This window comes from Coregonus clupeaformis, chromosome 24 (assembly GCF_020615455.1).
Source record: "Coregonus clupeaformis isolate EN_2021a chromosome 24, ASM2061545v1, whole genome shotgun sequence".
Classification (NCBI taxonomy): domain Eukaryota; kingdom Metazoa; phylum Chordata; class Actinopteri; order Salmoniformes; family Salmonidae; genus Coregonus; species Coregonus clupeaformis.
In genome coordinates, this window is record NC_059215.1 from 55,027,989 (window position 1) to 55,042,126 (window position 14,138).

General features: G+C 43.9%; 1 protein-coding gene across 5 annotated transcripts in view; it reads left to right on the forward strand.

The window, feature by feature from the left end:
* l1cama (L1 cell adhesion molecule, paralog a) overlaps nucleotides 1-14,138 on the forward strand; it is a 127,617-nt gene that overhangs the window by 99,912 nt on the left and 13,567 nt on the right. For all 5 annotated transcript variants that reach the window (XM_041845503.2, XM_041845506.2, XM_041845505.2 and 2 more), the window contains exons 6-19: nucleotides 3,160-3,282; nucleotides 3,646-3,816; nucleotides 6,976-7,090; nucleotides 7,401-7,585; nucleotides 7,991-8,122; nucleotides 8,392-8,535; nucleotides 8,653-8,764; nucleotides 9,013-9,173; nucleotides 9,272-9,431; nucleotides 9,559-9,683; nucleotides 10,875-10,976; nucleotides 12,002-12,199; nucleotides 12,986-13,056; nucleotides 13,539-13,764. In XM_041845503.2, the coding sequence (XP_041701437.2) occupies nucleotides 3,160-3,282; nucleotides 3,646-3,816; nucleotides 6,976-7,090; nucleotides 7,401-7,585; nucleotides 7,991-8,122; nucleotides 8,392-8,535; nucleotides 8,653-8,764; nucleotides 9,013-9,173; nucleotides 9,272-9,431; nucleotides 9,559-9,683; nucleotides 10,875-10,976; nucleotides 12,002-12,199; nucleotides 12,986-13,056; nucleotides 13,539-13,764 (2,025 nt within the window). The remainder of the gene's footprint in view (nucleotides 1-3,159; nucleotides 3,283-3,645; nucleotides 3,817-6,975; nucleotides 7,091-7,400; nucleotides 7,586-7,990; nucleotides 8,123-8,391; nucleotides 8,536-8,652; nucleotides 8,765-9,012; nucleotides 9,174-9,271; nucleotides 9,432-9,558; nucleotides 9,684-10,874; nucleotides 10,977-12,001; nucleotides 12,200-12,985; nucleotides 13,057-13,538; nucleotides 13,765-14,138) is intronic.

Below are 14,138 nucleotides of genomic sequence, written 5' to 3' on the forward strand. Positions count from 1 at the left end.
CCAGACCGGAGCCGCTAGAGCCTTCCGCCAGACATGAGCAGCCAGATCCGTCAGCCAGCCATGAGCAGCCAGATCCGTCAGCCAGCCATGAGCAGCCAGATCCGTCAGCCAGCCATGAGCAGCCAGATCCGTCAGCCAGCCATGAGCAGCCAGATCCGTCAGCCAGCCATGAGCAGCCAGATCCGTCAGCCAGCCATGAGCAGCCAGATCCGTCAGCCAGCCATGAGCTGTCCAGCCAGGATCCGCCAGGGCCGTCCAGCCGGGATCCGCCAGGGCCGTCCAGCCAGGATCCGCCAGCCAGCCAGGATCCGCCAGAGCCAGCCAGCCAGGATCCGCCATTTAGTCAGGTGCTGCCCCTTAGCTCGGTGTTGCTCCTTATCCTGGTGCTGTCCCTTATCCTGGTGCTGTCCCTTAGCCTGGTACTGCCCCTTAGTCCGGTACTGCCCCTTAGTCCGGTACTGCCCCGTAGTCCGGTGCTGCCCCTTAGTCCGGTGCCGCCCCTTAACCCAGTGGGGTGTAGTTGGGGGGTGGTAATGTGTAGGAGGCAAATTAAGTGGGTAATGACTATGGTGGGGTGGGGATCACGACCAGCGCCAGAGCCGCCTCCGTGGAGTAACACCCACCCAGCCCTCCCCATTTTTGGGTTAGGCGCGGTCGGAGTCCGCGCCTTTGGGGGGGGGTACTGTCACACTCTGGCTCCGGGACTGTGTGTTAGAGCCAGGGTGTATTTCATTTGGTGGTGTTGGGTTGGGTGAGTTTCATTTGTTTGTGTTTTTTGGTGATTGGTTAATGACTCCCAATCGGAGGTAACGAGTGTCAGCTGTCGGCTCGTTATCTCTGATTGGGAGCCATATATATTCTGTGTGTTTTTCTCCTTGTGTTTGTGGGTTTTTGTTTCCTTGTGCTATGTTTCCGTTTCAGTCGTGTCACTGAGGACTTCATGATCGTGGTTTATTGTTTTTATCGTGGTTTCTTTAATAATAAAGTCTACGATGTTCGCTCAACACGCTGCGCTTTGGTCATACTTCATTGGCGATCGTGACAGAATACAGTAAAGAACACACTTGTGTGTGTGGGGTCCCGGGGGGGGCAGTCCAGGAATTGGTAGGGGGGGGGCAGTCACCAGTGCTAAGCTACGCTTAATCTCTTCTCCGGGCTGGGTCTGGCCACAATACTTCGTCCACATCACAAGATACATTTTCTTTGCCAAACATCGAGGGAAGTATCTCCTTGCATGGCGTATCCAACCTTGGACAGAGGCAACCTCTATGTCCCCACATGTGTCCTCCATTGCCTGGAGAAGCGGCATGCGGGCATAGGGTTGGCGATCATACACTTTCCAGCGCCAGGCTGAGAAGAATTCCTCTATGGGATTTAGAAAAGGTGAATATGGGGGTAGGTACAAAACTACAAATTGTGGATGGGTGGCAAACCAGTTTTGGACCAGAACAGCCTGGTGAAAACTAACATTGTACCATATAACCACAAATCTAGCAGGCTCCTGATCTGGATCAGGGACAAGCATTGTGTAAATTGCATCCAGAAAAGTGAGCATATGGCCGGTGTTGTACGGACCCAGTGTGGCATTGTGATGGAGGACCCCGTTTTGAGTGATGGCAGCACACATAGTTATATTACCCCCACGCTGTCCAGGGACATTGGTAATTGCCCTCTGTCCTATTACATTTCTTCCACGGCGCCTGGTTTTGGTGAGGTTGAAGCCAACCTCATCCACATAAATAAATTGATGGCGAATTACATGGGCATCCATCTCCAATACTCTCTGTAACAGACAAAGGGATATACAGATGAGTAAATATGGTATGTCTGAAGTACTGGAAGTAGTGTTGCATACATACCTCTACAAAGTCATGTCGCAGATTCTTGACTGTCAGAGTTTCTCTCAGATGGCACCTTGTAAAGTTGTTTCATCGTCACTTGGTGCTGTTGGAGGATGCGTTGTATGGTCGACAGGCTTACAGCATTGATGTTGTTAAATATGGTGTCATTATTCAAGACATGCTCTCTTATCTCTCGAATCCTAATTGCATTGTTGGCCAAAACCATATTTATAATTGCAGTCTCTTGTACATCTGTAAACAAGCGTCCTCGTCCTTCATGATGTCTTTGCCTTTCCACTCTGTACAGAATTCAAACACAGTATGTGTTCAGCATAGGAACTGTAAACAATGTACAAAAAAAATGTAGTACAGCATGATAACCAACCTCATTCATTCAATGCAGTGCAGTAAATGGATGGCTTAGAGTTACAAATGTTTATGCAATACTATGCAGTCATACGTATTTTACAGTGCATTACTGTAATGCTAAAATAGTCATTAGATAGTTGCATACCTGTTCTCATTTCTGAAGGTTCGAATTATGGACGCCACTGTAAATCGACTCAAGTTGGGCTGGACTCTCAGTCCAGCCTCTCTCATGGTCAAACCGTGGTTGATCACATGATCAACAAGTGTTGCCCTAATCTCATCAGAGATGGCTCTCCTTCCTTCTCTTCTTTGCCCTCGTCCTCTTCTTCCTCTTCCTCTTCCTCTTCCTCTTCCTCTTCCTCCTACTCCTACTCCTCCTCTTTGAATTTGTCCTCGTTGTTGTCCCCTGCCTCTCCCTCCTACTCCTCTTGCTCTCTGTCCATTGTTGGCATCCATTGTTCAAAACAGGTAATCTGACCTTTGACCTATTTATAGGCCTATACTACAGTAAAGCAGTGATTGGTTAGTGATCAGTTAAGCAATTAGTGTTTGCACATGTGAGGAGTGTGTGTGTGACCTGGTGAATAAGTGTAGCATTTTGATTGGTTGTGTTTGGAAAAGGAAAGCATGTCACTTCCTGTTAGATTTTTGTGTTTTAGGTAGAGAATTGTGTGTAGTGTTTTGAAAAAAGTGTTTTATGCTATTGACAAACGAGTCAAAGGCTGAGAAATAGCTTATGGTTTTGGAGATTTGGTGTGTAGTTTTGCACTTTGAGTGAGAGGTTTCAAAAATCGTGTGACATGAAAAGATTTTGTATGTAAGCAGTTGGAAAAAACTGTAAACATGGTCATAACAAGTAATACATACTGCATGATTTATACATGCTCATAACAAGTGATACCTGTCTCAACTAAAGAGTTACTGACATCGCTCTATGTCTCCCTTTCAGACACCCCGGCCCTGCAGAAAGAGCAGAAGGTGAAGAAGAATGTGGAGGAAGGAGAGAGTGTGGTACTGAAATGTAACCCTCCCTTCAGCATTGTTCCTCCTGTCATCCACTGGATGGACAAGCGTGAGTGTCTCTCTCTCTCTCTCTCTCTCTCTCTCTCTCTCTCTCTCTCTCTCTCTCTCTCTCTCTCTCTCTCTCTCTCTCTCTCTCTCTCTCTCTCTCTCTCTCTCTCTCTCTCTCTCTCTCTCGCCCTCTGTCTGTTTTACTCATCCTTTATCTGTCTCTCCATCTCCTTTGACCATTTGACTTTTCATGGTGTGTTCTTTTTGCTGAATAAAACATGAATAAACTATATTCTCCCTCCCTCTCTCCTCTCTTCCCCCTACTCTCCCTCCCTCTCTCCTCTCTTCCCCCTACTCCCCCTCCCTCTCTCCTCTCTTCCCGCTACTCCCCCTCCCCGCTCCTTCTCTTCTCACTCCCCTCCAGGAATGAATCACATAGAGCTGAATGATCGTGTAACCCAGGGCCGGGACGGGAACCTCTACTTCTCTCACGTCACCGCCGACGACACCCGTATTGACTACACCTGTAACGTCCAGTACCTCAGCGCTCGCACCATCCTCTCCAAGGAACCCATCATCCTGAACGTTACAACCTGTAAGTACACCGTCACTCACAATGGTAACACAGTACTATAACTGTTATGACTACACCTAAAATGCCCAGTACCTCAGAGCTCGAACCATCCTCTTTAAGGAACCCATCACCTTCACCGTCACAAACCTGTAAATACTAAACTAGACTGACCTCAGTAACTGTGGTAACACACTGTAGACTGACCTTGGTCACCATGGTAACGCAGTACTAGTCAATCACCCTGACCATCAGTCACCACTAATAACGTCATTAGTTAGCTAGAGTACAGGCTGTCTCAACCCCTCCCCAGCTGTTAGTTAAGAAGCCACTCAGACATTGATCAACAGAGACACTGATGGGACCCTAACCCAGGCCAAGACCACCTGGGGTTATAGGAGCATGTCAGATGTCTGTAGTGTTGCCTGCAGTAGTGTGGCTACTGAACACAGATGGGCAGGACAGGAGGGAGTCACACAGCCAGCGGGGGCTCTGTAATGTGTTCGTGTGCACACTTGTGTGTATGTGCTGTGACTGCTGTATCAGCACCTTTGTACAGCTCTGGGCAACCTTGCAATTCCTTCGGAACGTATTCAGACCCCTTGACTTTTTCCACATTTTGTTACGTTACAGCCTTATTCTAAAATGGATTAAATATTATTATTTTTTATCAGCAATCTACACACAATACCCTATAATGACAAAGCGAAAACAGGTTTTTAGAAATGTTTCCAAATTTATTAAAAGTAAAAAACAGAAATACCTTATTTACATAAGTATTCAAACCCTTTGCTATGAGACTCAACATTGAGCTCAGGTGCATCCTGTTTCCATTGATCATCCTTGAGATGTTTCTACAACTTGATTGGAGTCCACCTGGTAAATTCAATTGATTGCAAATGATTTGGAAAGGCATACACCTGTCTATATAAGGTCCCACAGTTGACAGTGCATGTCAGAGCAAAAACCGATCCATGAGGTCGAAGGAATTGTCCGTAGAGCTCCGAGACAGGATTGTGTCGACGCACAGATCTGGGGAAGGGTACCAAAACATTTCTGCAGCATTGAAGGTCCCCAAGAACACAGTGGCCTCCATCATTCTTAAATGGAAGAAGTTTGGAATCACCAATACTCTTCCTAAAGCTGGCCACCCGGCCAAACTGAGCAATCGGGGGAGAAGGGCCTTAGTCAGGGAGGTGACCAAGAACCCGATGGTCACTCTGACAGAGGTCTAGAGTTCCTCTGTGGAAATGGGAGAACCTTCCAGAAGGACAACCATCTCTGCAGCACTCCATCAATCAGGCCTTTATGGTAGAGTGGCCAGACGGAAGCCACTCCTCAGTAAAAGGCACATGACAGCCCGCTTGGAGTTTGCCAAAAGGCACCTAAAGAGTCTGACCATGAGAAACAAAATTCTCTGGTCTGATGAAACCAAGATTGAACTCTTTGGCCTGAATGCCAAGCATCATGTCTGGAGGAAACCTGGCACCATCCCTATGGTGAAGCATGGTGGTGGCAGCATCATGCTGTGGGGGATGTTTATCAGCCGTAGGGACTGGGAGACTAGTCAGGATTGAGGCAAAGATGAACGGAGAAAAGTACAGAGAGATCCTTGATGAACACCTGATCCAGAGCTCTCAGGACCTCAGACTGGGGCGAAGGTTCACATTCCAACAGGACAACTACCCTAAGCACACAGCCAAGACAACGCAGGAGTGGCTTCGGAACAAGTCTCTGAATGTCCTTGAGTGGCCCAGCCAGAGCCCGGACTTGAACCTGATCGAACATCTCTGGAGAGACCTGAAAATAGCTGTGCAGCAACGCTCCCCATCCGACCTGACAGAGCTTGAGAGGATCTGCAGAGAGTAATGGGAGAAACTCCCCAAATACAGGCGTGCCAAGCTTGTAGCGTCATAACCAAGAAGACTCGAGGCTGTAATCCCTGCCAAAGGTGCTTCAACAAAGTACTGAGTAAAGGCTCTGAATACTTATGTAAATGTGCTATTTCAGTTTTTTATTTTTTATACATTTGCAAACATTTCTAAGCCTGTTTTTGCTTTGTCATTATGGGGTATTGTGTGTAGATTGATGAGGGGAAAAAACGATTTAATCAATTTTAGAGTAAGTCTGTAACGTAACAAAATGTGGAAAAAGTCAAGGGGTCTGAATACTTTCCGAATGCACTGTATATTACTTATTAGATATTACTGCACTGTCGGAGCTAGAAGCACAAGCATTTCGCTACACCCGCAATAACATCTGCTAAACACGTGTATGTGACAAATAACATTTGATTTGAACCCAGTGGTGTAAAGTAACTAAGCAAAAAATTTTTTTTTAATGCTGTCTGGTTATCTTAATGTGGAATTCGAAAGTATTTATAGCATTTAGCCTACTTTTACTGTTAATACTGAAATTCATTAGACCCTAATCTATGGATTTCACATGACTGGACAGGGGTGTAGCTATGGGTGGGCCTTGGAGGACATAGGCCCACCCACTTGGCAGCCAGGCCCACCCACTGGGGAGCCAGGCCCAGCCAATCAGAATGAGCTTTTCCCCACAAAAGGGCTTTATTACAGACAGAAATACTCCTCAGCACCCCCCCCGTGTAATGATCATGATGTTTAATCAGCTTCTTGATATGCCACACCTGTCAGGTGGATGGATTATCTTGGCATAGAAGAAATGCTCACTAACAGGGATGTAAACAAATTTGTGCACAAAATTTGAGAGAAATAAGCTTTTCGTGCGTATGGAAAATATATAAAATTTTTAGCTCATGAAACATGGGACCAATACTTTACATGTTGCTATCATATTTTTATTCAGTGTATATGTAAAACCAAATACTTTTAGAATTTTACTCAAGTAGTATTTTACAAGGTGATTTTCACTTTTACTGTAGTAATTTTCGATTAAGGTATCTTTACTTTTACATTTTCTACCACCGTATGAACCTCTGTTTCTCTCTCTCTGTCTCACCCCCTCCCTCCCTCTCTCTCTTCATTCCTCTCTCACTTCCTCTCCCTGTCTCTGTTTATTGCTCTCTTCTTCTGTCTCTCCCCCATCTTTCCCTGTCCCTCCCACCCTCCTTTTCTCTCTCTCCCTCATACCCACTATCTGTTTCTCTCTTTCTTTTGCCCTCTCCCTCCCTCCCTACCTCCCTCCCTCTATCTCCAGCTAACTCAGTGGTGCGGAGCCGAAGGCCCCAGATGATGAGGCCCTCAGGGACCCACAGCACTTACCACGCCCTCCGGGGCCAGAGCTTGGACCTAGAGTGCATCGTCCAGGGCCTGTAAGTGTAACTCTCTCTCTCTCTCTCTCTCTCTCTCTGTCTGTGCAAAGGCATGGCTAGGTCAATCAAAGTGAGCTTGTTAGATATTCCTCTTGACCTATCTTGCCTCTTTCTCGCTCCCTCTCCCCCTCTCTCTCTTTTTTCCTCTCTTTCTTCCTCTCTCCTCTCGTTCTCTCTTTCCCTTCCTCCCTCCCACCCCCTTCTTGCCCCCTCTCCCTACCTCCCCTCTCCCTCCCTCCCTCCCCCTTTGGCTCCACCATCCTCCCCCTCCCTCCCTCCGCCTCCCCCCTCTCCCTCCGTCCCCCTCCAGCCCTACCCCTACAATCCAGTGGGTGAGGAAGGACGGTCAGCTGTCCGAGTCACGTACGTCCATAGATCTGTCTGACCACCTGCTGCGCTTCAGTAACATCTCAGAGAGCGATGGGGGAGAGTACCAGTGTTCAGCCAACAACTCACAGGGCAGGGTCACACACACATACACCGTCAGCGTCGAAGGTAAACAACACAACACACACACACACTGTTTCCTCTCTCATTTACCTGCTAAGGTTACTGTGTGGCTGTGTGTTGATGTGTTTTCCACCATGCCCTTATGTATCTTGTCGTGTGTCCTGTGTCATACTTTTGTCTGTTGATGTTGTCTATGTTGTCTGTTGTTGTCTATGCTGTCTGTTGTTGTCTATGCTGTCGGTTGTTGTCTATGCTGTCTGTTGTTGTCTATGCTGTCTGTTGTTGTCTATGCTGTCTGTTGTTGTCTATGCTGTCTGTTGTTGTCTATGCTGTCTGTTGTTGTCTATGCTGTCTGTTGTTGTCTATGCTGTCTGTTTAACTCATTGTATATTGATGGTGTGTGTTGTGTATCATAATGTTGTGTATAATGCTGGGTTATTTGTTGTACAGCGGCACCGTACTGGACCAAGGAGCCAGTAAGCCAGCTCTATGCCCCAGGAGAGACAGTGAGACTGGACTGTCAGGCTGACGGCATCCCGTCTCCTGCTGTCGCCTGGAGCATCAATGGGATACCCATCACAGGTCTGGAATAACACACACACTCTTACACATAAAATTGACCTATGCATTAACAAGGTTTTGCAGCAAACTCAGCTTATTACACCTGCTACTGATGTGCATAGGTCAAATTAGAATATTTGTGTATTTCGGCTATTACCAACTCTAAAAATGTAACTTAAAATATAATCAGTATTGTGCTTTGGTAGGATGCTGTGATGACTTGCTGTAATATGTGTGTGTGTGTGTGTGTGTGTGTGGGTGTGGGTGTGTGTGTGTGTGTATCTCCCCAGGCATAGACCCAGACCCCAGGCGTACTGTGAAAGATGGAGCTCTGATTCTGAGAGATGTGGTCTTCACTGATACAGCAGTCTACCAGTGTCAGGCCCACAACAAACACGGAACCATCCTAGTCAATACCTACATCTTCGTAATCGGTGAGGGGGAGCTGTGTGTGTGTTGTGTGTATGTGCGTGTGTGTGTGTGTGTGTTCATATATTTGTCAACAACAAATATGTCACATTGATAAACCTGTACCCTGTATCCTGTCCCAGAGCTGCCTCCTCAGATCCTGAGTGCCGACGGAGAGACGTACACCGTTACAGAGGGACAGAAGGCTGTACTGCACTGTCAGACCTTCGGCTCTCCCAGACCTAAGGTTACATGGTGAGACAAACGGATCTATTCTATTCTACTCTATTCTATTCTTTTATATTCTCTTCTATTCTATTCTAAGAAACTAGCTTGTTTATTAGATTCAGATAAAATCTTCCATTAAGGAAGGAATGTGTCACTCTCCTCATTGACAACTAGTCAGCCAAAATCGTGCCCTTAGGCTGCTTAGTGAGAGTCTGGGTTTCCCACCCTCTGGCTGTGTTTTCTGTGTAATCAATCTCTGTGTATTTCCTATCCAGGGAGAGGAACAGCAGCACTTCTCTACTGGCTGAGCCCAGGGTTAACCTGCTGACCAATGGAAACCTCCAGATCACCAATGTCTCCCACGGCGACGAGGGCCTGTACACCTGCTCCGTTAGCAACACCAACCTGTCAATCAACACTGACCTGGATGTGCTGAGTGAGTAGGTCATGAACCACACACACACACACACACACACACACCTCAAACCCTGCCTGCGCCTATCTCTGTAACCGTCTCCCCTCTTTCTCTCTCAGACAGGACAGTGATCCTGTCTCCTCCTGGGTCTCTGCGTGTTCAGCCTGGTAAGACGGCCATCTTGACCTGCCTGGCTCAGGTGGACCCCAAACTCACCCCTCCACAGATTCAGTGGAGGAGGAGCAAACAGAAACTCTTTCAGTCATACGACGAGGACAAGTAAGGACATATTTACTGTATGTCTGAGAAGGCTGTGTGTGTGTGTGTGTGTGTAATAGTATTAGTATGATGATGATGATGATGATAATCTCAATGACGATAATGACGAAGAATACATTATTTCTAGGTACACGTTTGAGGGCCCAGACCTGATTGTGGCCAACGTGCAGACAGAGGACGAGGGTGTTTACACCTGTGAGGTCATCACCAACCTGGACATGGCTGAGGCCAGCGGATCCATCATGGTAGTCGGTATGGAAATATCTATTGTATTATTTTGAATTCTATTCTATTCTCTTTTATTCTATGAAAATGTCCCATTTCATATTTCAACATATGTGGTATAATGCTGCTTCTGTACCATACTAGTATGCAGTGATGTAGGGATGCATTATGCAGTGATGCATGCATTACTATTTTAATTTATCTCTTAGTTCAACATGTCTATCTTGATTAAATTTTTTGCATAGAAACGTTTTGTCTTTTTATCTGTCTCACCTTTTATTATTTGTATTTGTTAAGCACCTTGAAATGCATTAGTTGTAAGAAATGTGCTATATAAATAAAGTTTGATTTAATTTGATTGAGGCTGTGTTTTTAATAAATGTCCCACTTTAGTAGGTATGGAAACGTTCAGTCCCATCTGAATGTCAGCAACATACAGTGCCTTCGGAAAGTATTCAGACCCCTTGACTTTTTCCACATTTTGTTAGGTTACAGCCTTATTCTATTATTACACACAATACCCCATAATGACAAAGCAAAAACTGGTTTTTAGACATTTTTGCTAATTTATTAAAAATAAAAACAGAAAAATATAACATTTACATAAGTATTCAGACCCTTTACTCAGTACTTTGTTGAAGCACCTTTGGCAGACTTACTGTATGCTCTAGTAACCTCAGATACATTTTCCACAACAGTTGGTATGGAAATATACCATCTGAATTTCAACATACACTATGTCCAATACTGATAATACCATGTGGTGTAATGTCTTCTATCTATTTCCACTGTAAGTCGCTCTGGATAAGAGTGTCTGATACAACAGTGTTCATAAATTCACTCTGGAGTTCCAAATTCGTAAATTCGTAAATTCAGAGCGCTGGAGCGTTCAGAGCGCACACTGGACATTCTAGCCGAGGAGTAGGGTTCATCCGAGCGTTCTGACCTCACAATGGCAGTCAAGCACTCAAGCTAACTGGCTAAAGTTAGCTAGCTTGCTAGCTACTTCCAGACACAAATGAGAGAACACCTCACTCTGACCATTTTACTCGCCCAAGCAGAGCTGGTTGTGCTAGGGCATATACCGAAACGTGCACCCAGTTGGGGCCCCAGGACCGACTTTGGGAAACCCTGATTCATGCAATGTATTTTAATATGAAGTGTTCTGTTATTGCTGTCTTTAATATACCTCTCTGTGTTTCTCCCTTTTCCTTCCAGACCGTCCGGACCCCCCCACCCAGCTCCAGGTCTCTGGCCCTAAGGACCGCAATGTCACCCTGAGTTGGACCGCAGGAGATGACCACAACAGCCCTGTCATAGGTAGGCTACACAACACACACTGACACTAGAATGACCACAACATGACCACAACCGCCCTGCAGTAGGCTCACAACCAACTCATGGAGACATAACATGCACAGTTTGAGCTACTCCAGGAAGTGACGTTGCAGGCTAGCTCAGTGCTGCCCCCTCTCATTGAGTAACTCAAGTTGAAGGCCAACCGGGGTACTGTAGGCTTCCATTAGCAACAAAATTCTCCTTATAACTTCTTCTGTGTGCGATTTTAAAATAATTGGTTCAAGGACATACACCTGGTGTATTGAAAGCAATTATTGGTACCTTGATTGTATTAGATTTTACATTTATTTACACGAAGATTGACCATGAAGATTGCCATTTTCCATTCACTATAATGTGCTGCTAACAATGCCTGCAGTACCTCAGTCGGCCTTGAACTTCCGTGGCGTCAATGAGAGGGGGCAGTCGTTCTCCCCTGCTATCAACAGACACTGATCCCAGATCTCATTTCAAATTGTATTTGTTTTCTTTTATAGTCCCAACAGTGCTAACTGCAAACCCTGCCTGTCTGTCACTTCAGACAAGCTCAATCAAATGCTCAGAATTATTAGAACCCAAAGAACCCAGGTCTGATTGATACTAGATCACTGTGATGCTTTGAACTGCAAACCCATAGCTGTCCTATCATGTATCTCCCCAAGGGAGAGTGAGGTCACGTTTCGAGTATTAGTTTCAGTGGAGATGACCACAGCTGTCCAGGCCTGAGACAGAATGGACACTGCTGCCTGCCTTTGATAACCAGATCACTTTGAGGCTTTGCACTTTGAATTACCAACCCCATACCACATTATCATTATATTATCATAACTCTCCTGAGAGCATGAACACCTGTTTTATCTATTTACATAGACTGAGTGATTTCTACATTGTCATATATTACTTAATCTCTTCTGCTTATTGGTTAAGTCATTGGACCATTGGACCCCTGCATTGTCACTGATGCTCTCTCTCTCTCTCTCTCTCTCTCTCTCTCTCTCTCCCTCCAGAGTTTGTGGTGGAGTTTGATGATATTGGCTCTAAGGAGCGGGGTTGGGAGGAGCTGAAGAGAGTCAGTGGAACTAAAGAGAGCGTGACCCTTGCCCTGCAACCCTACGTGTCCTACCGCTTCCAGGTCATCTCCATCAACAACATCGGGAAGAGTGACCCCAGCACGCCCTCTGACCTTTACAGCACCCCACCTCAAGGTTAGATATTATTATATATTAAGGTTAAATGTCAAGTAGGGATGTACCAGTCTAAATGTTCTAAATGATCAAATACATAGAACACAGGGAATGTCTGATCACTGTTCTGCTGCTCCCAATCGTGATCGTTTAATAAAGCTTTAATCGTTTAATAAAGCTTTAATCGTTTAATAAAGCTTTAATCATTTAATAAAGCTTTAATCGTTTAATAAAGCTTTAATCGTTAAATAAAGCTTTAATCGTTTAATAAAGCTTTAATCGTTTAATAAAGCTTTAATCGTTTAATAAGGCTTTAATCGTTTAATAAAGCTTTAATCGTTTAATAAAGCTTTAATCGTTAAATAAAGCTTTAATCATTTAATAAAGCTTCCTAGCTTTAATCGTTTAATAAAGCTTTAATCGTTTAATAAAGCTTTAATCATTTAATAAAGCTTTAATCGTTTAATAAAACTTTAATCGTTAAATAAAGCTTTAATGATTTAATAAAGCTTTAATCGTTTAATAAAACTTTAATCGTTTAATAAGGCTTTAATCGTTTAATAAAGCTTTAATCGTTTAATAAAGCTTTAATCGTTTAATAAAGCTTTAATCGTTTAATAAAGCTTTAATCGTTTAATAAGGCTTTAATCGTTTAATAAAGCTTTAATCGTTTAATAAAGCTTTAATCGTTAAATAAAGCTTTAATCATTTAATAAACTTTAATCATTTAATAAAGCTTTAATCATTTAATAAAGCTTCCAAGCTTTAATAGTTTAATAAAGCTTTAATTATTCCACCCCTCCACAGCTCCAGACAACAACCCAGAGCATGTGAGGAGTGAGTCTACAGACCCAGACACCCTAGTCATCACATGGGAGGTGAGGCTTGTTAAATGTGTCAAATCAAGATATGTGACCCATTATTACTATTATTATTAATATCATTATTATCATTATTATTATTATTATTATTATTATTATTATTATTATTATTATCATTATTATTATTATTATTATTATCATATTATAACATGTTTACATGTCATAACATAACATATCATTATTATTATTATTATTATCATTATTATCATTATAATTATTATTATTATTATCATTATAATAATATGTATTATCATTATTATCATATCATTATTATTATTATTATTATTATTATTATTATTATTATAATAATAATAATAATAATAATAATTATTATTATTATTATTACCACTACTATTATTGCCCCCTACCACCACAAACTAGAACATTTTCCAAATGTTTTTGTTGTTGTTATTGTAGAAGGGGCTTGTGTGTTTACTCCCAGTCTGATTGGCTCATATCCCTGTATGTCACTGTCACAGGAGATGGACAGGCGTGTGTTCAACGGCCCAGAGTTCCACTACAAGGTGTTCTGGAGGAGGGTGGTTGGTGACGGCCCCACCTGGCACTCTAATGTCTCCACTGAGCCACCGTACATCGTCACTGAAGTGGGCAAATTCTCCTCCTTTGAAATCAAAGTTCAGGCTGTCAATCAGAAAGGAGAGGGACCTGAGCCAGACCCTGTGATTGGTTCCTCTGGAGAGGACGGTAAAATGTTGTTTTAGAATTCCCTCTTTCTGTAATAATCTCTCTCTCTCTCTCTCTCTCTCTCTCTCTCTCTCTCTCTCTCTCTCTCTCTCTCTCTCTCTCTCTCTCTCTCTCTCTCTCTCTCTCTCTCTCTCTCTCTCTCTCTCTCTCTCTCTCTCTCTCTCTCTCTCTCGCTGTTCTCGTTCTCTCTCTTGTTCTCGCTCGCTCCTCTTTATCTCACTCTAATGATGACCAATTAGTATATTGTGTTCACCGGTAAACAGTACAATAATAAACACTCAAGTGATTATGATGCTGATCAAGATAATGATTGTATCTGTCTCTCCCTCTCCCCTCTCTTTATCCCTGCATCTCTGTATTTCCCTGTATCTCTC